The 21,516-nt window shown below is 32.5% G+C and overlaps 1 protein-coding gene across 1 annotated transcript in view; it reads right to left on the bottom strand.

Moving 5' to 3' along the window:
• Positions 1 to 21,516, bottom strand: part of PsGEF (Protostome-specific GEF) — a 235,325-nt gene that overhangs the window by 128,243 nt on the left and 85,566 nt on the right. The window contains exons 3-5 of the mRNA XM_085946427.1: positions 9,390 to 11,013; positions 8,470 to 8,585; positions 6,922 to 6,986 (exon numbers count right to left, since the gene is read on the bottom strand). Coding sequence (XP_085802553.1) covers positions 6,922 to 6,986; positions 8,470 to 8,585; positions 9,390 to 10,996 — 1,788 coding nt within the window. The 5' untranslated portion in view covers positions 10,997 to 11,013. The remainder of the gene's footprint in view (positions 1 to 6,921; positions 6,987 to 8,469; positions 8,586 to 9,389; positions 11,014 to 21,516) is intronic.

Raw genomic sequence — 21,516 nt, 5'->3', positions numbered from 1 at the left:
GTACCTACCTCGATTCAAACCTCAAAAGTTGATTGCCAATATTAACGCAATTTGTTAATCGCTTCAAGATGTAATAAATACTACTAGTTAATTTTGTCGTAATTAGACAGGACGCATGTAACCCATTGATAATCCACTGGATGCGGGTTTGAGTCTAGCCGGGTGTAGATTTTTGTTTTAAAAAAATATAGAAGGTGTATATTTCCGAGGTGTTTTCATATTATTAGGTATGCTTATAATATTGCCAAATGTCTTGACATCATAATATTATGACGTTTCTTTGTGAGAAGTGGTTTTCAGCCATTATTCAACTTCAACCTCATAAATGTGTAAAAACTAGTTGTGTAGTAGAGCTGGAACAGGATGGCGCTTTGTTACTTATTCAGACAATTTCCATCAGTTATTTTAATAACATTATTTTTAGGATATAAGCAAATAAATATCAGTAAACTGAACGTAAAATTACTAAATACAAAAAATACTGAGAGTGATTAGTCAGTTCAATTTCTAAGTGATTATAGGAAAATAGCATCTCAGCGCTTCGATTTTTGTTTTTTGGTTTTGTTCATCGACAATAATTGTTGTCATTGATGTTTCATCATTTTTGGTAGGAACATATTCTTCGAAATATGAAAACAATTACCTACTTTAGAAAAAGCGGGGGATCGGGGTGAGGGAAGAGATTTTTAAAAACCTGCAAGATAGCAGTATTTTATTTGCACCAAACCATTGGTAAAAATATTTTGAAATAGAACCCGCTACACAAGGATTTAGACGTGAACGGATAATAATAATTATATTAAATTCAATATCTTGTCAAGATAACCATGTTTTAAAATAGTGTTAAAAATGATGTTTCAACCGAATTATGTGTTAACTAAAAACAAAATTAGTAAATCATAATATATAATATAATATATTTAAACTACTTTCGATCGTAAGAAGATCATATGGGCCCAAACGCCCTAAACGGAGTGAAGGTTGTATTTACAGATTTTTTAACGAAAAATGGGTGTTAGCCACTTGCTCAATCTTTTACGTCCATGTTTTGGGTCTAAAAACCCTAGACTCTCATACAATACGTTACCACTCGGTTATTATATGCCTTAAGCGTAACCGCTTAGCCATAGTCGGCTAACAATTTGAATATAAATAATATTATAATATTATTGTGTAATCAAACTTGTCACAAACATCGGTGGCTTGATGGCCTATAAAAAATTAAGGACAGCGGAGGACCGGGCAGAGTGGAGGAGCCTGTTTGAGGCGTCCATAGTCCACCATAGGTTATTATATAGTGCCAAAGAAGAATACATAATTAAACTTCGTATACTTTCATATTATACAACTTTACTATGTATATGAAAATGTAGAAAGTTTATGTTAATTTAATTTCGATCAAATCGTTATACTTAATTAATAAATATTAATTAGGTACAGTAAAAGTTCGAGTAAAATAGGTATCCTCATTTAATTTATAAAACAGTTTTTCTTTTCTCTTTCTCTTTCCTTCAAACTCTTGTCTTTTTTTGAAGGACTGTTTTTATGCAAACAAGTTATCTTAAAAATAAAGTCCTTGCGACATATTTAATTCTGTTTATTTATTTCCTGCCGCCTCATTACGAAGCCGTCGCTTTGCGGACCGCAAAATTTACGTAATGTTTCAAAATTAACCAGTTAAAATAATTCTGTTTGTTTTTCGCAATAAAACTGTTATCTTGGAGGAGAAAAATATGGCGCATACTAGAAATAACAATCAGCATTATTTTTTTTCTCCACTTTCGCAAATAACATTTGGAGTCATTATCTAGCCGACGAGGTGAACAGAGGGTAAAGACCATGGGGTGTTGGATACAGTAAAGCTACTAAATCGTTTTATTAATTTAATAACAGCTGAACTTGACTTCATTATGAATAACTAAGTGTTAATTTATTATTAAACATTATTATTTTTAAATGTATTTTATATTATGTAGAAATGTGAAATTTATGTATTGTGTGTATTTGGATACAATAATCTGAATACAATATACAAGAGTGACCTCTCACTATCTCTGAAGTGTTGTTTGACCAATGTGTTTTTAAAGTACTAACATGAATGTATGCAAAATATGGGCCATATATTCAAAAGAAGCTCAAAAACAGTAGCTCATTTCACTTTAGAACTTAAAGTTCCCACCACCACCCGTCATATATGTACAGCCGTAGATATACACGACCGTCTTCCATGACGCTTTAAACGTGTCTGAAAGAAGTGGTTTTAAGTGTTCATTGTTCGACGTTAATATAAATCGCAAAAAGTCGCAGGTACAACGTAAGGACGGTTTGGACAATCAGTCGGTAAAATGCGCAGGTATCGCATGCCTGTCTGTCCGGTGCGATGGCAGTGGGTTTGTACGTATTACGTTTCGCCGTAGCATAGAATTGTCTTACCGGAAAGAAATTTCCGTATAGAATTTAGATCAAAAAAGACTCTCGACTTTGAAATGGAAAAAATGTAGGTGGAATAAGTTGAAAAAAAAGAAATAAAGATATATATCAAAAAACCAATCTTGAATTCTCGAGAAAAAATATTATTAAATTCGAGAAACAAAAAGTCGATAAATTGCTCTAGCCTAGAATAAGATGCATCAGTTCAATGAACATTGAACATTGTTTATAAACTATTTGAAAGTTATATAAAAAAATATTGTTTCCGTATATTTAATATTTTTATTTTGGTACACATATCTACTTATATATTTCTGTTATTAGATGCGGAGAGAAAACGTTCATAGTATATAGATGTTCTTGTCTAGAACAGACTTTAGGAGCATATTAGGATTCTTAGAATAACTGGATTACAAAGAATATTTAGATTCGGATTGATCAATTAAAATAAACTAAGAGCTTCAATTTGATAAAGCCTTTTTCTATTAAAAGGATAGGAAAATGTGTGACCAACGAGATAACATTTTTGGGATCCATCTATTATACTCTACACAGGGAAGGTTTTATCGAAGTCATTTAGTTTAGATATAGTTAACCCCAATGAGAGTTATGTATTTTCATGAGTATTATTTTCCTATATTGAATGCCGGTTAATTTCTTTTCATAATATTTATAGTGTTTATTTTAGATAAATATATAGCGAAAAATAAGATCGGCGGACGGAAATTCGTCTCGTGGGAACATTACTACAAATGGTTAAACCCGAATGCCCCGAGGGGGTGGCGGAGGGGCCGTTATTACGTCACGCGGGGCTGTGACGTCACGGGCACCCTTGGAAGAGTGCCACGTGACCCAGTTTATTAAGTCAAAAAGATTTTAGCACATTGCACAATAAATGTTACACAAGCGCAGTTTGACAAAGAATCGTAAATTTGCGAAAATATTGATTGTTATTACAGATTTAATTAAGATTGTTGACTTCTGGGTGGCGGTGATCAGTTATTATGTTTGAACATTAAATTTTAATAGAATTAGTAATTTAAATAATAATATATTAATTATGTTGGGTCACTACTGTTGGTGTAGTCGCTGTGGTGTCACCAATTTGGGTGTTGAGGATGATGATGATGAAGAAGTCGAAGATGATGTATGTAGGAGCGAGTTTTATTAGCAGCGTAACGATTGGTACAATAGGATAAATACAATGACAGTACATATAATCTACTGAGATAGTTACGAGCCAGGTACTTGGATTCTAGTGACCTTTTGATAAATCATTCTTCGTTATGTATACAGTCAAAAGTAATACACAAACATTATATTCTAGTACATATTTATCTTGAAGGAGTTAGCGAATTAAATTCGAGTAGCTTGTGAATTTTATTTATTACTAGCTGACCCGGCAAACGTTGTTCTGCCATATAAATTATTTCTAGTGAATATTTTGGTTGTTAAGTAAAAAATAACGAATGTATCATGAGTGTGTGGGGATGGGATCTATGACAGAAAGAGGAATGGAGCGCTGTAGACGATGACCGCCGATAAAAACAAAAAAACACCAATCATTCATTTTCTCAATTCAAAATGAGTAATGATGTTCATAATGAATGAATTACCTGTGACAGGATCTCGTTGTTTAATGTTTATGCAATATCCGTCTTTTCCCTTCCAGAAAATTAGCGGATATTGGAGAGCGTCGTATGAACGGTGTGTGTCAGCGACGAACTCCAGATTATTGTTTCTTCTTCAAATCACGATTTCTCGCGTCGATGTGCGGTCGCCAACCATGATTCTAGCAATGTCGTCAACAACAGGTGCATTGAATCGACGCACGTGCTCTCCAGCTGGTGTTTTATCAGGATTGATGACAATAGCGTGATTGTCACTTTGCAATTTGTGCATGTGTGCTTTGAAGAATTTCAATAATTCATTGTGCTCATTCAATAGGGCGTCCAGTTCGCCGATGATGCGCCTGGCATTAGGTGAATTGAGGTTATTGTAGCCGCAACGTGCATCCACATGATTGATGTCCTCACCGCCCATGAAGTAGATTTGTAAAAAAATATGTGGTTCGTTTGGCATTGGCAGCAATGAGCCTACTTTGTGGTATACTTGGCCTTTGATTTTGAACGTAGAATGGAATTGTTGACCATTTGCCGCAGTATTGTGAACTATTTCTGTTGCTCCGAACGAAGTCATTTGGAAGCATGAATTGAATGTGCGAATGGACTTCAGGAACAGGTTTGAATCTGGAACCGTGCCGATGAGCAAGCCGTTCAAATGGTTCTGGTGGTATCTCAATTTCTGGTAGTTGCACTTTTCCTGATGCGCAACACATCCCGGCTGACTATTGTTTGAATTTGAGCGCATGAAAATTGGAACATTTTTTGTCCATAGCACCAATCAGCACTTTCGGATGAGCGGAATATTCAATATCTGGCTCGTACTCGAATGCGCGACGAAGGAACGAAGCGGATGTAAATGTTTGATGTACTTGTTGGCGTTGTCGGTCACTTGCTCTGCGTGTGTTAACTACGAACCGGCGCGCTTGGCTCTGTTCCAATTGTCGTTGTTGATTTCGTTCAGCTCGTGCCTATTGTGATTGAGATGCACGCAATTGCGACATGCTCACACGCACGTTTTTGTTATCTTGTTGGATTTGTTCGTCTGTTCTTTCTGCTCTACTATTTCGCATGTTTGTTGCTTTATTCGTTCGACGGCCCAAATGGCCCCCCTTGCGTTTTGCTGGCATTGTGCATTGTAATACACGCACACAAAAATAGATAAATTAAAATAAATCGTACAAAATTTTACACGCACTACGTTGTGATATGCCGGATGAAATGTCAAAACGACGCGACGTTTCTCTTGAATTCTTCTCGGACGTAGCGCCATCTGTCATTGAACAACATAAATAATTTCGTTCTGTTTGAAATACGAACGACGGTTATATTTGTTCATACAAAAATAATAAAATCGCGATTAAAAAATAGGAGGGTGGGGGTAGGAGGGTGAAAATTTGGGATTATAGGTATTTTTTGAGGCCAAATAATAAAATATTACAAAAAAAAATTGTCAAAAAAATAAAAGAAAATTTTTTCTGGATAGAGATACCCTAATCACCTAGCGGTATGAAATATACTTAAAAATATACATAAAAAAATCATAAAAATCGGTCAAGCCATTTTGGAGGAGTGCGACCACAAACACCGTGACACGAGATTTTTATATATATAGAGATTACAGTCGTAATGTAATGTGAGACTATGGGAATAGATATTCGACTACTTTTCCATTGCGATAGCGTATTTCATATCGCTATTCAATCCGCTGATACAGATAAAAGTTTTTACTGGAATATGATTCGCTGGCAATGGTTGAATTATTTGATACATTCAAAATAGATATCTGATCACTAATATACTGACAGCTACAATTATAATGATGTCATACCGAAGACGTTGAAGTCAAAAGTATTTATATAAATTAGGCGCAGCCCTAGGTGGTCGGTAATGTTGCCCAAATAAAACAGCAAACAATATGCAGACCTAGGGCATCCAATTAAACCGGAGGAAATATACTATTCGGTTAGCGTTTTTTTTCCAAATAACTAACCGGTTAACCAGTTTAAACCATCAGATTAAAACAAACATGTTTTGCTTGCTTAAATATTTTTAATAGAAATAATAACGTTAAAAATATATTATATTAGAAAAATTCTTAGTATTTTTTATTTATAATTCAATTTCATTGTTATTATTAAAAAATGAAGTATATAATGAATAATCATAAAAAAAAGATTTAACTATGTACAATAATAGTATTTTTATATGGTCATAAAACGTTAATTTGTAAGATAGGGTATCATAATCACATATACGTCACGTGCAGTTTTGTCATTTGGCATATTTTAATTTTTTTATTTACGTCCCTAACTCACTTAGTGCTTACACCGCGACTGGCGCGCTTGGAGTACTTGACCATTGGATATAATTAACGTGTTATTTGAATGTGGTAATTAAAAGTTCAGCAGTGATTGTGTGATTAGTCGGTAAGCTGTGTAAAATTATCCGGTTTTTGGGTACCTTAGAAACGTGAGGTTACCCGGTTAACCGGCTTGGATGTGCTATACAAATCTCTTTTTTATACTTAAGAGGATAGACTTTTATTTGGCCATGGTGTTCTGTAGATTTATATTATTTAAAAATGTCGCGATGTAATGAAGAAAAAAAAAATGGAATTTTTCTGCACTGATTTTTCAAAATATTATTCCCAATAAAAATACACACTATATATCCCAATATTATAATCGAGTTTTTATAAAAATAGCGTTATAAATCTTCGCTTTTTACAAATTATTATAATATTTGATAAGGGAATCTTGGTTCGCAATATTATAAGAGCCATTAATTTAACATACTATCCAGCCACATAAATATTCAGCATAATGTTAAATTATGACATTGTTAATAAGAAGGAAATAAATCTTACCTTAACGTATGCGTTTATCTGGTGGGTGCTTCCGGAAGGCTTTCGTAAATTACGGCAGCGAATTACTGAAAAGAAAATGAACGATATAGCCACCTAAATATAAATAATTTTATCAAGAAAATATTTTTGTTATTCTTTTTGTATCTTTTATTAACACAATGAAATAGTATGTTTGTGCCGAATGCTTTGAAATCGTTGGATAGAGCAAAGATAGAATCGATCAATCATCCATAGACCTAAAACAAAAGAACGGTTGTCGACAATATATATGTCTAAGATGCCTTCTGCAATATTTCTCGTCGTCGACAGGAGAATCAAATAATCTACCAGTTTCGTGTAGACTTCGAAGACTGCAAAGCAGAAGAAGAGCGTCGGCACTCTGGAGTACTTAAGTAAAGAAGCATACATACTGCAGATAACCTTCACTCTGCTCTAAAAGACGCATAAGGTGAAAAGTCTCGTTATCTTAAAATACGGCTGTTTTTCAGAATCATCACAGCTTTTTGATGTGAATGAATGAGAAATGAATTACTGTTCACACTTATAAAATCATCATCGTTCACTCTTCTTGGTCCCTTGTTATTTAATGCCATTGATACAGTGGTTTTTAGGGCCGTTCAGACTGAAATTTCCCAGCACTTTTTTGTCGGGCGACAATTCGGCCCATTACCATTTCATCAGCTTGGCTACCGCAATTTAAATCGCATACTCTCATCTGCTTCCTTATTCATTGGTTTATTTTGTGGTTTTTTTGGTCTATATAATATGTATATATACTCGTAATTCAAAATAGAAAACTATTGCTTTTATTTTTAGGTGTCTATAAAAAATAGAAGTGCGATAAGGTGTTGTATGTAAATAGTAATTTCTAGTTTTGAAAGGTGTATCAATAATTTGCTGTATTATTTTAAAATATAAATATGGTTAACATGTTGAAACATGTTGCATTACAAATATTAATAATTAAGAAGCGAATTTTATTGTAATGACTTTTTATGATTAGAAAATAATGTTTATTGTGCGTTATTTTATTTAAATTAATATATCAAAATCTGGTACCTACAGTTTTAATTTTACTTTCATGTGTGTTAGGATTTAGAGTTTAGACCCTAAAATCCAGTCAATGCACTCAATGTATTGACAATTTGCTAATTAAGTAAGTATTCCAGTAAAAAGTCTGTACTATAATTCCCCCTGTTGAGATTCAAAATACGAACAATTATGTTCTTTTTTTCAAGCAAAAATAGGAATGATACCATTACTCAGAAGATATCGACATGGTTTCACTTACTAAAACTAATTATTTGTAAATAGTTTTTCTTATGTGCTCTATTGTATTGTATTTATTAATTATGATAAATCTTTCATGAGTGGTAAAATTAATTAACGGAACAAATAATACTATAAGAACTTATAATAATTAAGATAAATCATTAATAAGATGAAAATGATCATACTCACTATGAACGGTGATTTGATTATCTCTGCACTGTATAGCCAAATCAATGGTACCATTGGAGACTGGATACTGTCCAATCGTATTCCTACTCCTCGGTGCAGACACAATTCCACTATCCTCCACAGACATAAACTCTCCATCATCAGGCGAATACGTTAAGCACCTCCTCGAAGATCGAAACTCAACCACTGGAGTAACAGGCTCACTTAAAATATCCACAGAGTCATCGACCACTTTTTGAACAGAACTATCATTTAATGAAGATGAATAAAATCCAGGAGTATCCAGGTTGAAGTCGTTTAAGCCAAAATCACTCGAAAAAGGAGAGGCTGGACTAGGTATCCCACATTCTAATGTAAGTCCAAACATTTTTGATCTATTTCTATGCATCGTTGGGTTCTGTTTTTCTGCTGAATATTGACCAAGCATGAAACTGCTGCTTGATACGTTTGTTGGTGGAGCATCTTTGAAATGTATGAAATTTAAAGTAGGACTAGAGGTTTGACCGATCGCTCCAGGACAACTATTTTCATCTAAATAGATTCTACTTTTACTGCTCGGTTGCTTAATATTTTGAAAAAACGGGTAACCTGTTATCGAATTGTATGAGTTACTCTCTAGCAAGCGACTAATTGACTTGTTTTCCGGGGTGAACGGACTCGGTATTCCTGTTTGAAGTGTTAATCCTGATTCTTTCTCTTTGTCGGAGAGTATTGTATCTTCTATTCTGTGACAATTGCGCTTTCTTCTAACACACCTTTGTCGTTTCAGATTAAAGTCGCATTCTCTATATAAACTTGAATTATGAGCGGGAGTAAAATCTAATGAATTCGATCGTTTCCTTGTATTTTTTCTACCCGCTGAAGAAAGCGTACAATTTTCTAAACGACTCTTTAAAAGTGTTTCAAAGCCACCGTTTTCATTAAAAGAAAGCTTATTTTCTGGGGTTTTTACTTCTCTTTCATTAAAATTTAACGAGTCATACATAATATATGTTTTTTCTTCTTGCGGTAGTACTTGAAAACTATCCATATTTTCACTGTTTGTTATCAAACCAATTGTAGAAGAGCAACAATCTTCTTTTCTATTTGAACCATCTTCACTGTAGCTTTCTGATTTAGTTTGAAACCGGACAGTATTAACCTTTTTTGAATGATTCGTATCAAAGTTCAAATCATTTTGAATAACCCTTTCTTTGTCACCTTCCGCCAAAGAAGATTCTTTTATATGATTCTGCCTTGTTTGCAATCTCACTCTTCTAGCACGTTTGACCTTTTTTGTGCTCTTTAAAATATCTTCAATCATTTTTTCCAAAGTCACGTCTCCCATTTTAGAATCAGTAATGGTTGAATCATCTGATAGAGCGACTTTGTCACTAATCACTTTCGTTTCCATCTCCATGGACACTTCATCATCTCTATTAACTAAAAATGGTCTCCGCTTCTTTAATTTAATAGGAGTGATTATTTTTCGACAGCACTCACCACCACCGTTCGGTGACTGATTTTCAAAATTAATTTTATTAAAACAAAGTGATGCCAATTTTTTAGCCAAAGGTGACACTTCAGAACAAATTTTTGTTTTCTGTTTACATCCATTATGTCTGATAGCTGAAAGCGGAGATAACTTATTTAGTAGTGCACTAAAATTTTCTATCATATCTAACTTAGGTTTTTTACTAGGAGTGACAGTTACTTTAGATTGTAACTCTTCCATATTGAAGTATAGAGGATTTTTAATAAATATTCTCGACCCAATTACTGGCAGTGTACTGAGACATGGCGAATTATTTTCTTCGTCAAGGACATCACAACTGTCATTTGGTTTTAAGATTCCACCTAAAATGCAGGGTGAATATTCTATTTCAAAAGTTGGCAAACTTTCAGCATGGATAATACTTTTTGCAATTCCGGAATCATTAGAGAAAAGTTTTTCCATACATAAATTACTGTCACTTTTCGGAACACTTTCAATAATAACTGCATTGTCATCCGTTAAGCATTTAATTTCATCATTTGTTAAATTCTTTGGTGTATTTTTGTCCGTAGCTTTTTCGTCATCTATTTTTTGACTAGATCGTTTAACGCTTTCTGAATTGGTTGAATCATCATCATTCACATCACATCTAATATTAAGGGGGTCAATATAATTTACTAGATCATTTTTACTATCAGTAACATCAACATAAATATCGGTGTCTAACAAAATTCTACGTTTCTTCAAAAACGGTTGAACAGGAACTAAATTTCTTGGAATACACGATGTAGGCGTCATTGTAAATAGACTAGTAGATTCTCGATAGTTATTACCAAAACCAGTACAGAAATTTGATTCACTGGGACCAGAATCATTATTGTTCTTTGAAATCCTTCTTTTTATTGGAGTTAAACTTTTCGGTGTAATATTACTGACGTCTTTAAGAGCTCCGTTGGTCGTGCTTTCAAATTTTCTAAAATGAGGGGTGGATTCCTTGCGTAATGATTGGGTTCGGCCGATTCGGTTCATGTTTTCTTTATCTCGTCTGTTTCTTCGGCGACACGGCGGTCCTGAGTCAAGAGACAGTCTTGATGATGTCTGACCTTCGCCTCTTCGTGAGTTAACTGCCCATTTCAACATTGTGGCGGAGATTTTACCTGTAATAAAAAAGAAAGTAATATTAAACATATGTAACATTATTGTTTATTTATATTGTAGGAGTGGTCGATGGTGTGGTAGATGAAAGACAATCGTGGTTATTCGTGATACTGATGATGGAGAAGTGAGAGTTTATTTATGATTACATTAGTACAAGGGTACAATCGGTAGAATATAACAGATGCAAGTGTTATTTTCCGAGGCACTAAGTTCTCTAGCAACATATAAGTTTATCAAGTGAATATTACGGAGGGACTGACTTATTTCCTTCGACAGCCTTTTATTGAACGTGTCACGATGGAAAATGCTTACTTCAGTATCTCAGCCGTTTGGTGAGAAAATATAATAAACGTTTAATGAATATCACTGAGGTAAACAAAGTGCTCACTAAGTAGTAATTCGATTGTGTGAAAAATGTATACAAAGAAATTACACATACTAAACAATAATTAATTTGAAAGCGATTCATATGTCATGGATTCTACTGACATTGCTTGGTTCTCATATAACCATTGATAGCCACAAGATAATAAATGTTTTTTTTTTATTTTCTAATAATATTAATTTAATTAAGTACGTATATTAAAGTGTCGGAATCAAAGAGTTTGATTGTAATAAGAGGCAACATTTAACAATTTTAATATTTAAAATATATTGTGACATCTAGATTATTTTATTAGGGTCGATTTGGTAGGCGGATTAATGCTAATAAGTATCGTATAAGTTGACGGACGGAATTGTACGTTTTTACATTTCGCCATAGCTCAGTTTACCGTCAGCTGTTTTACCGAAAAGAAATAGCCGTATAGCATTGCGATCAAAAAATGACACGTTGTTCATGGAGTATTGCAGACAGTTATAATATATTAACTATATATCTGCATCTATCAGAGTTATATTACCTATGTTAATATATACGATATGATTGTATTTCTAATGTATATATGAGTGGTTCACAAGCATAGTGAACCAAGTCCATTCTGGCTATTTTTGAGTAAGCTAGGTTCAAACATAATATTTAAGTATTTCTTATTCTGTGAGGGTTTGATTTTCCTTACATAATAACTTAAATATACCTATACTAACACTTCCGAATTGCAATCATACCCATCCAGAATTAGAAATACTCAAATATTAAACCAGAATGCACTTGGTTCACTATGCTTGTGAAACACTCATATCTGCCTATTTTTTTTGTCTGTCTATTGTTTTCCTGTGGGTTTTATTACGTATTAATATTTTATTTAGACATGAATTTTATCTCAATACTATACTGCCATTTATTTTCGATACATCAGCTCACGATGTATTGTAAAATGCCTACTGTATATGCACAAAATCCGGCAAGCTGTGAAACATGATGGGTCGCCTTTGTTTTGACTTTTCGATAAAAATGACATAATTATGCGCTTGACATTATTTTATGATTGATCACTTCAATAATAGGTATGTTCCAAATATTTAAATTCTTGAAATTGCCTAATACGTGAATAGTTACGATTGAACTTTATATTGAGAAACCCTTTTGACGATTCATTTCTTACCAAATCATTAAGCATAGCTTGTGTCACGTCATGTCACTCATCCTCGCCGCGTATCTATTGTCATATTAAGGTTAAAACTACACGCAATCGGAAATAACGTGAATTTTGTATAATATATTTGTAACACTCAAATATTTTATATATATTTTTGACACACCAATACAATATGTTTAAAACACTTAATATATTATCACTATTGGCATTATCTGTGGCCATTCACGAATCACGACCCGGATCGAACTAAAAATATGGATCGTTGATGTATTGTTATCATCACGTTTCTTTCTGGATACAAAAAAATCAACAACCCCCTCCCAACTCTTTTGACAGATTCGATGTAATTTTCTAAGCAGCTGGACACTTGTTTTGTTCAGGAATCTGGTATGCAATACTAATGTTACGCGGTCCAATTTAAGGCACTGAAAATATTAGGTACGTAGTCGATTCGGATTTTCTTGAAATATTAAGTTAATACATATTAATTTGTTAGTGCATATGAATTAGTAATAATTTAGAAGTTGTTGACACGGTTTTAATATGTATTATTAATTAAATACATTATTAATTCAAGTTATGACGGTACAAGTCAGTTATCCTGGATACAGCGGCAAACAAATTTTTAAAATAGCCGATGTACTAGATTATTTATTAGGATAACCTAACCTAACCTAAACTAACCCAAACTAACAAATAATCCAGTATATCGGTTATTTTCAAAATGTGTTTGCCACTGTATTCAGGATAAACGTATATAACCGTTATGAGTTTATTTATTACAACACTACATCATAATATATTTTTTTTTAATAATAACAATAACAAAAAAAATATTTAATAAACCATTTCTTTTATTCAATGGATGATTCACAAGATTTTGAGAATACAACATTCCATATATTGGACATACATAACTTGAAAACATATGATATATAATATTATATATATCTGAGCCGTTTATTAAAAATTGTTAGCAAGTTCAAGTAGACGTTATAACTAAAATATTATCACCATCAAGCTTAGTGCGATGACTTATGCTTGTGGGGACACTGTTCAAAAAATAATGTACACCTATGATCTGCTTCGGATTTTATAAATAATTAAATCATAGCGGGCGTTTGTTCAAGTCCATTACAATATTTAAAAAAATATTCACATACTATATTAATATAACCTACGATGGCCGCGCGGTTTAAGCGTCGGCCTATAGCGTCGTGGGTCCTAGGTTTGAATCCTGGGTCTGGCCAGTTCACATATTGTTTTTCAATTTGTATATGAGTCAGAGTATGGACCTAATAGGTTGAGCAAGTGGCTGACATCCATTTCTAGTAAAAACTAAATCTGTTAATACAAACCTCCACTCTGTGGAGGCCCATATGATCTTATTAGATCGGACATGGTCGAAGAAGAAAAGAATAAACACATAGTTTTAGTACATAGTTCTTTCTCAAGTATTTTTGGGGATGCTCTGTATATACGGCAGTGGTTTCCAAACTTTATGTTACTACGCCCCCATTTAAAAAAAATCTTGGCGCCTCCCCCCCTTTATTTCATTAAATAATACAGACACCTTTTTAAATAGTCAACAATGTACAAATACAAAAAATGAAAAAAAAAACAAGGTTTTACTACTTCTATTATATTCATTTTTAAATTAATTTGTGAAGTTTTTCATGCGATGAATGTGCATGTTTATAAGCACAATCAATTTCAATAGTAGCTTATAATAATTATAGGCGGACCCACCTACCTATCGCTGAGGTTAAGGGCAGTGTGGTGTTCTAATGTAGTGTTTCCTAAATTATACAAGGAAGTTATCATTTAAGTATATCAATCATCATGTAGGTATCACGTCAAATTGCAACGCACAACCACATTTTTCAAATATATAACAACTATGAAATAGCAGCGCCGCAGCCGACTTTTTTTTTTTTTTTTTTCGACCATGTCCGATCCTGATAGGATCATATGGGCCTCCACAGAGTGGAGGTTTGTATTGACAGATTTTGTTTTTTACAAGAAATGGATGTCAGCCACTTGCTCAACCTATTAGGTCCATACCCTGACACACACAAATTGAAAAACAATATGTGTACTTGCCAGACCCAGGATTCGAACCTATGACCCACGGATTTATAGTCCAACGCTTATGCCGCGCGGCCACCGTGGTTTTTTTTTACTAAGTATTAATAAAAATAATGTGAAAAGTGCATTAGCAAACTAACCAAGAACTCAGTAAATAGATATTTGTTTGCTTCAATATAGCTGGCGCAGAAATCATTTAAAAGTGGAAACATAGCGAACTTATTTGTTTTGTAATTTTGATTTCCAAATCTCCATTTATTTATGAATGCCTTCACTTTGTCTTTTTAAATCAGTGAATGCATTTTAATGGTCCTTGCATTGATTTATTCACTCATTTTTTTAAAAATTTCAAGGAAATAGACAAGTTTAACAACAAATAAACCTAGGTTCCTAAAATATTTGCCTCAAATTTCAACATTATGATTTGACCCTCTTATTTCATTTGTTCACGAGATAGCCAGCGTGCTTCACAATAGTATTGAAGTGAGGTATTATAAAATTAGTCTCCATATTTTCAGACAGGTTTGCAAACAACCTTTTATATGACTGTTTTTTATGTAGTTTATGACTAGCGGCTGTTTTATAAACTATGAATTTGCAAACTGTAAACCTGTGACTACGTTAATTAATTGTGTTAAACTTTTTGCGCCTCCCTTTGCAACACTCCGCGCCTCCCAGTTTGGAAATCACTGATCTATGGGATCCGTGAGACTGGTCACCATCCAGACTTTAATGGGTCCGAAGATACCACGCGGTAGGTACGCCCCATTTAAATGATCTCAGAACTCTTTTTCCTCTCCATACTCTCATACTCAATGTTTAGGGCAGCACCATACTGGGAAACTATAGCCACATTCATCGTCGAAGTATAAAAGTAGACGAATAAGCTAAATTGTATAATAAATTTATTGTATACTACTGAAATTGGTCTCGGAATTTCATCGTAATATATGCAGCGTTAGTTTGGAGGTTCGCGTGCGCATAAAAATAATTCCATTCGGAGTGACACGACCTCATCGCGTGAGAATAAATAGTAGACAGGGGAGGGTCTCTCATGTTGCATGCCACGAGAAGTGTCTTTCAAATAAATGTCGAACTTGCTCATTGCGTTTCTTATTAATTAATTATTATTTCACAATGTGTTTTTAGTAAGCGACAATAATAAATAAATAATTTGGAATCATAATGAGTGTACAATTTAAATTGGACATAGTTATGCAGAAAGTAACCAGTCCACAAAAAATAAAAAAAATAGATATGATATAGATCGGATGCGAGAAGGTTTTCTCTACGTTCTGCTGAAAATAGCCAAGCCAAAATAAAATATTCTTGAAATAAAATACTGTTTATAGTTTTACATACATACATTTTTAATATCATGTTGTTGCTAAAGTGCCATTATCTCAGCTCGACATTATTGTGGACTCACTACATTCTGCATAACTACGTTCAATTTAAGTACACACATTTGTACCTCGTTTACATGTGCATGGATTTACTGCTGATGGTACGTATTATCGCGGCCATAACAAGATAATCCACGTGTAAATACGTATTATCATGCAATTTACATGCATGGATCGAAAAAGTTCAGCAGCTTCTGAATTTTTCCGCGACAGTTGGAACTTGTGCGATATCTGCGCCTGCGTAGTAGAAGACAGTGACGAACCTGTCGCAAAATACAAACTAAACCGTGCAGAGAATTTTTGACGTTTACCAATTTTCAGAACCTGTCAAATAGCACCATACAATAACTACAACGCGTCTTGGTAGAGATTTGCGAGACAGTCAGCACTTTTACGTATAAAATAGTTATCGCAATAGTTTAATTTATACACTATTGGTACCAGTAGCTCCATGCACGTGTAGAGCGCTATTAATTAGAGTAGTGAGACTGACATCGCTTAAATAGAAAATTGAAACTAAATTGATAAACTATTTCTTTTATTCAACGAATGATTCACAAGCTTTGAGAATGAACCATTCTTTATAATATTGATCAAACATAGTTTTAAAACACCTCAGATATAATATAATATCTACTAGAAAAAATCTTTTTTTAACAAAATACGACACCCGACGAGACTGTTCACTGGATTCATACCAATGTGCTTTACCATTTAAGATACGGGCATCCTATCTAATTACGATGAAATAAACTAGTAGTTTTTATTAGTGAAATATTTATCAAACTGCATTAATTTTTGACTTGTCTGTTTGTGTAAATTATGTATGTTAATTTAAATTATTGGATGTTGTAGAAATAATTCAATCTTAATATATGAAGGTACCAGAAGCATAATCAACATACAGCATCTCTTGAGTATGGCCTTTGAAATGCGTTCGAAACGTCGAAGAAAGAAGATGATGAATGCAGTGAAAACCCAAAAATCTATTACGAACTACAACGAAGTATAAAATCATTGAAAGTGGATTTTCGGTTACTATAGATATTAATTTATTAATTATATTGTTTTTCATACAATTAATACATAATACGAGTATTTTGAAAAAAAAAATACAAATAGAGGAACATTTAATTAAAATTATAGCTTATTTACAATTAATGTCACATAGTCACCGAGTATGAGTTGAGTAGTAGTTGATCTGAGTACGTTTTTAGAGTTTACTCATTTTGTAAATATATAGTCACCGTCACTGAGTAAACGAGTTCGATAGTTTCATGTAGACAGAATATATCAGAATCCTGGCCGCCTTCCTTACTCCGCCACGCCTCCCTCGCCAAAGTACGTCCCACTTTTTGATACACGTGAGATGACGTGATGAAGCATGCTAATGGAATATTAAAGTTACATTAGGTAAAAAAGTAGATCGACAACACCCATTTTTCCTTTTATAGCGTTAGCCAATCCAAAACGTTATCCATTAACAGAAGATATAGTTTTTAAAGAACATGGAGACCCATGTTTGGAGTACCGGACGGCCGCAATATTTTAAAATAATGTATTCTCACCAAATATATTAACTCTCTGTCTATATGAGAAGTAGGCGAGAGTAATTATGGTGGGTGACAGAAAAACGTTGCAAATTTCAGCTTATCTTGTTATATATAATATAATATATTTGATTTTCATTGGTTCTACAATCCGGTGTAGATCTTGGCCATCTCACGAAGAGGTTTTGTGACAGATATTTTTTTTCAAAAAATAGATGTTAGCCACTTGCTTAACCTATTACGTCCATACTCTGGGTCTAAAACACATTGAAAACCAACATTTGAATTTTTGCAAATCCCATAATTTAAAACCCGAGATAAATAATATTATATTATTGTGTAAGTAATCAAACTTTACATTACCATTCAGCCGTCGCGGGCGCTATTTTATATTCTAGAGTTGATATATTATATTTTTTAACTGATGAAAGGTAGAACTCATGGATGAATCCATACGTGACTTAATAAGAGTGAGGCAAATGGAGGATCTGTTCTGTGATAAGAAGACATATGCCAAACTCGCCGTCAACGTCAGATTATATGGATAAGGAATTTAAAAGAAGATTAATAGCTACAGATGTTTATTTTGGTTAAAAATATTGTGCTCACCGTAAAGCGTACTTACGTATTACTAAAATGTTGTTGTATGAAATTGTAAGAAAACGTATTTACATTTTAATAGATGAACCGTGCCATCCTACGACAAAATAATGTACTTTGTGAACAACATTGAATCTCGTTCGTATCCACGGCGAGCTGGAAAACTTTAGTTAGTTTTCGAAAAGCTATTTGGCGTCCGCCGCAGTGCATGGGTTAATGTTCGCTCTCAGACATTTTTACGACGCCTCGTATAAAATTACGTCATTTTCTAAAACATTGACATCCGAATTGTTACTTTGAAGATAGATATCAGCTGAAAAAAGTTTGTTTTATTTCTTGCAGGAAATTGTCCGATTTTTAACTTTCATTCAGAGCTTTCAAACCGTAAAAGCTCTGAAAATAAAGCCAAATCGATAGATAAAACCGAAAACGAAATGAGTTTATTGTTATGAGTATAGGGGTAGTTTTATTAAATTTATTATGGAATATGATAATCAAGCATTTAAAAAAGAATTTATCTAAGAATGTGTAATAGCTTAAATGTTGTTAACTGCCAATTCTTGGTGGAAAGATTATGATTTTCAATATCAATTACACATACTTAATTTAACAATGTTCAAACTCAGTTTCGTTTATTTGAATACAAAATTCTCAACGGAAATATGTTAAAGTATTAATATATGCACTTATACATACATAAATTATCATACAATATCGCCAAGTAAACGTTAAATCAATCAAAAAGATTAATATAATTAATTAACGTTATCTTATTGTTATATATTATATTACTCGTATCTGATTTTCTAATTTTAATATATGAACATTCCCCGGTAGGTACATGAAATGAAGTTGGAATGACATTTTTAGGATAAAATAATTCTTTTAAATATAATCAAATGTGTGATACTATATCAAATTGCGTGCTATAGCTATAGTTTTTATATCATTAAATATGCTGCAGTATTACCTGTATCTATTATACCGGAAGCATCCCTATTTCATTGTAATGAATAAATATAATATTACTGACAAACTTCCTAAAATATATCCATGCAACGCAAGCCGTGTGAACGACTACAATTATTATATTATTATGGAATTTACTTGTGTGCAGCCAATTAGCAACATAAATTATGTCAAAAGAGGTAGTCTTCGCAGTTACTCATGAACGGAGGGGGTTGGTTGCTTTCAGTTATCTATGGTGTGTTATAATATATGAAACACGAATGATTTTCTTGATTTTCTGAAACACGAATCTTCGCAGCCTTCAGTACTATGATCCACAATTTTTGAAAACGTAACGTAGACACATTTCTATTAACGCAGTAAGGATGTTTCAACCTGAATATTTCTGTTTTACTTCTTCCATCGGGGTTTGATGATATTAATGTTTATAACAAAAAATATCTTTTGATTTAATAAGTAGTACAACATTTAAAATATTTGAAATAAAAATCTACGTACCTATTATTAAACTAATAATTGTTGAAAAACATATTGTAATTATTGTTGAATATTGATTTAAACTGCTTAATTGAGAGTTTTGGATGTTTTAAAATGGTTACCAAACATTACTTCGAAATTAGGTAGATATGTATTTTTATAAGTCACCATACTATGATACAAAGCTAATTTAGATTTTGAAATATTCAACATAATATATAAACAATGTGAAATTAATTATACACTTTTAATTAATAAACATTTTTTGTATCAACAATGCAATAAAATATTTTTTAGATTAAATATTAAGTCATATATATATATATATATATATTATATAATAATTTTATTATTGATATTATAATAAAAGGTTAGTATAGTATAATAAGTACCTACATAATGCTATGAATATAAATATAATGGTTATACTTCACGTTTCTTAAAATATACTAAATACGTACAGTGTGCAATACAATAAAAACTACATTGTGTGATAAAAATTAACACTATTTCCCGCAAGGATTACGATGCATTCAAGTAACTTAGATTCTTTATTTTATAAAAATAAGAATTATTGTAAGTAAGTATTGTCTAGTTTATTTTTTCATAACATAGTTGTTATATTTCGACAGTTGCATTAGTATGCAACTGTCGATATCCTAATGGGATGTTTTTTTCCAATAATAATTAGTGATTGTTAGTGCAATATGTATTATCTATTATTGTAGAATATTACAATAGAATATTAATATAAAAAATAAGTAAAACCTACAGTGTGTGAAAAATAAAGTGACTACAAAATTTTAGTCTTCTCCGAAGTATAGTGTGCCAAAACCATTCAATATATTTTATTTCTTTTGTAATAAACATATAAATAAAGATGAAAATAAACTTTACCTGAATAAATTATAATAAGGCTCGATTTCTAAGCTGCGTTAAGCTACACATTGTGTCTATAATTATCTATATATGTAAATAAAAGAAATTTATGTTATTTTAACACATGTTGTATGCACTTAAAACTGAACTCTTCTTATATTACAATAAAGGTGATTCTTACAGGTTTTTGTCAAAAAATTACTATTTATAACTTTCTATATAAAAAATCTACTCGTTATTCTGAAGATAATCAACAGCTATTTCAATTTTTACATTATTATCATATCCAATAGCACTGTTACACGGAAAGTGCGTGCTTTATCTCAGATTGTCAAAATCTGCAATTAGAAACGACTTATTGCAAAGGCAAATTTTCACAAATAGGTATTTAAACCTGTCACTTATCATGAAAAATAATGTTTGCAAAATATACTTACGTTGTACGTACGCCAATATGTTAACGTAAGTTAATCAAATCTAAAATTGATGCCATATTAACTCAAAATATATAAGTTTGTAAGTATAAATGTATGGTATACATAAACGGATATGATCAGATGCTTATAATATACTTTGTGAAAATATATTTCCATGAACAGAAATCATAAATTTAGTATGGCACATAGTTCAAAACCACATGCGGTTTCGGTCTATGGATGGCCTGTAAGACTTCATTTATTATCTATCGTTTTAAATAAACCAAATTACGAAAAAATAAGCCGGTCTCTAGATAACTAAGAGACAGTTACCAGTCTGGTCCGCGAGTAAGAAGCACTGATAAATTATTTTTGAGGAAAAAAGTAAACGTAACTAATAATGAAATCGAATAAAAGAAATTTGATCACGAGTATAGAATTTATTACAAAGTGTTTTTCTCTGTTGGTATTTACATTACGTATGTTTTATATATGAAGAAAACAACGCGTTAAACCCATAATATAAACTGCCTATTAGGTAGGAATTATCTTTATATAAACGCTTAATCTCTTGAAAAT

Source organism: Rhyacophila brunnea, unplaced genomic scaffold, assembly GCF_057557595.1.
Source record: "Rhyacophila brunnea isolate RB1 unplaced genomic scaffold, BYU_Rbru_1.0 scaffold_2, whole genome shotgun sequence".
Taxonomy (NCBI): domain Eukaryota; kingdom Metazoa; phylum Arthropoda; class Insecta; order Trichoptera; family Rhyacophilidae; genus Rhyacophila; species Rhyacophila brunnea.
The sequence above is the reverse complement of the archived record's forward strand: the minus strand, read 5'-3'. Positions and strand labels throughout refer to the sequence as shown.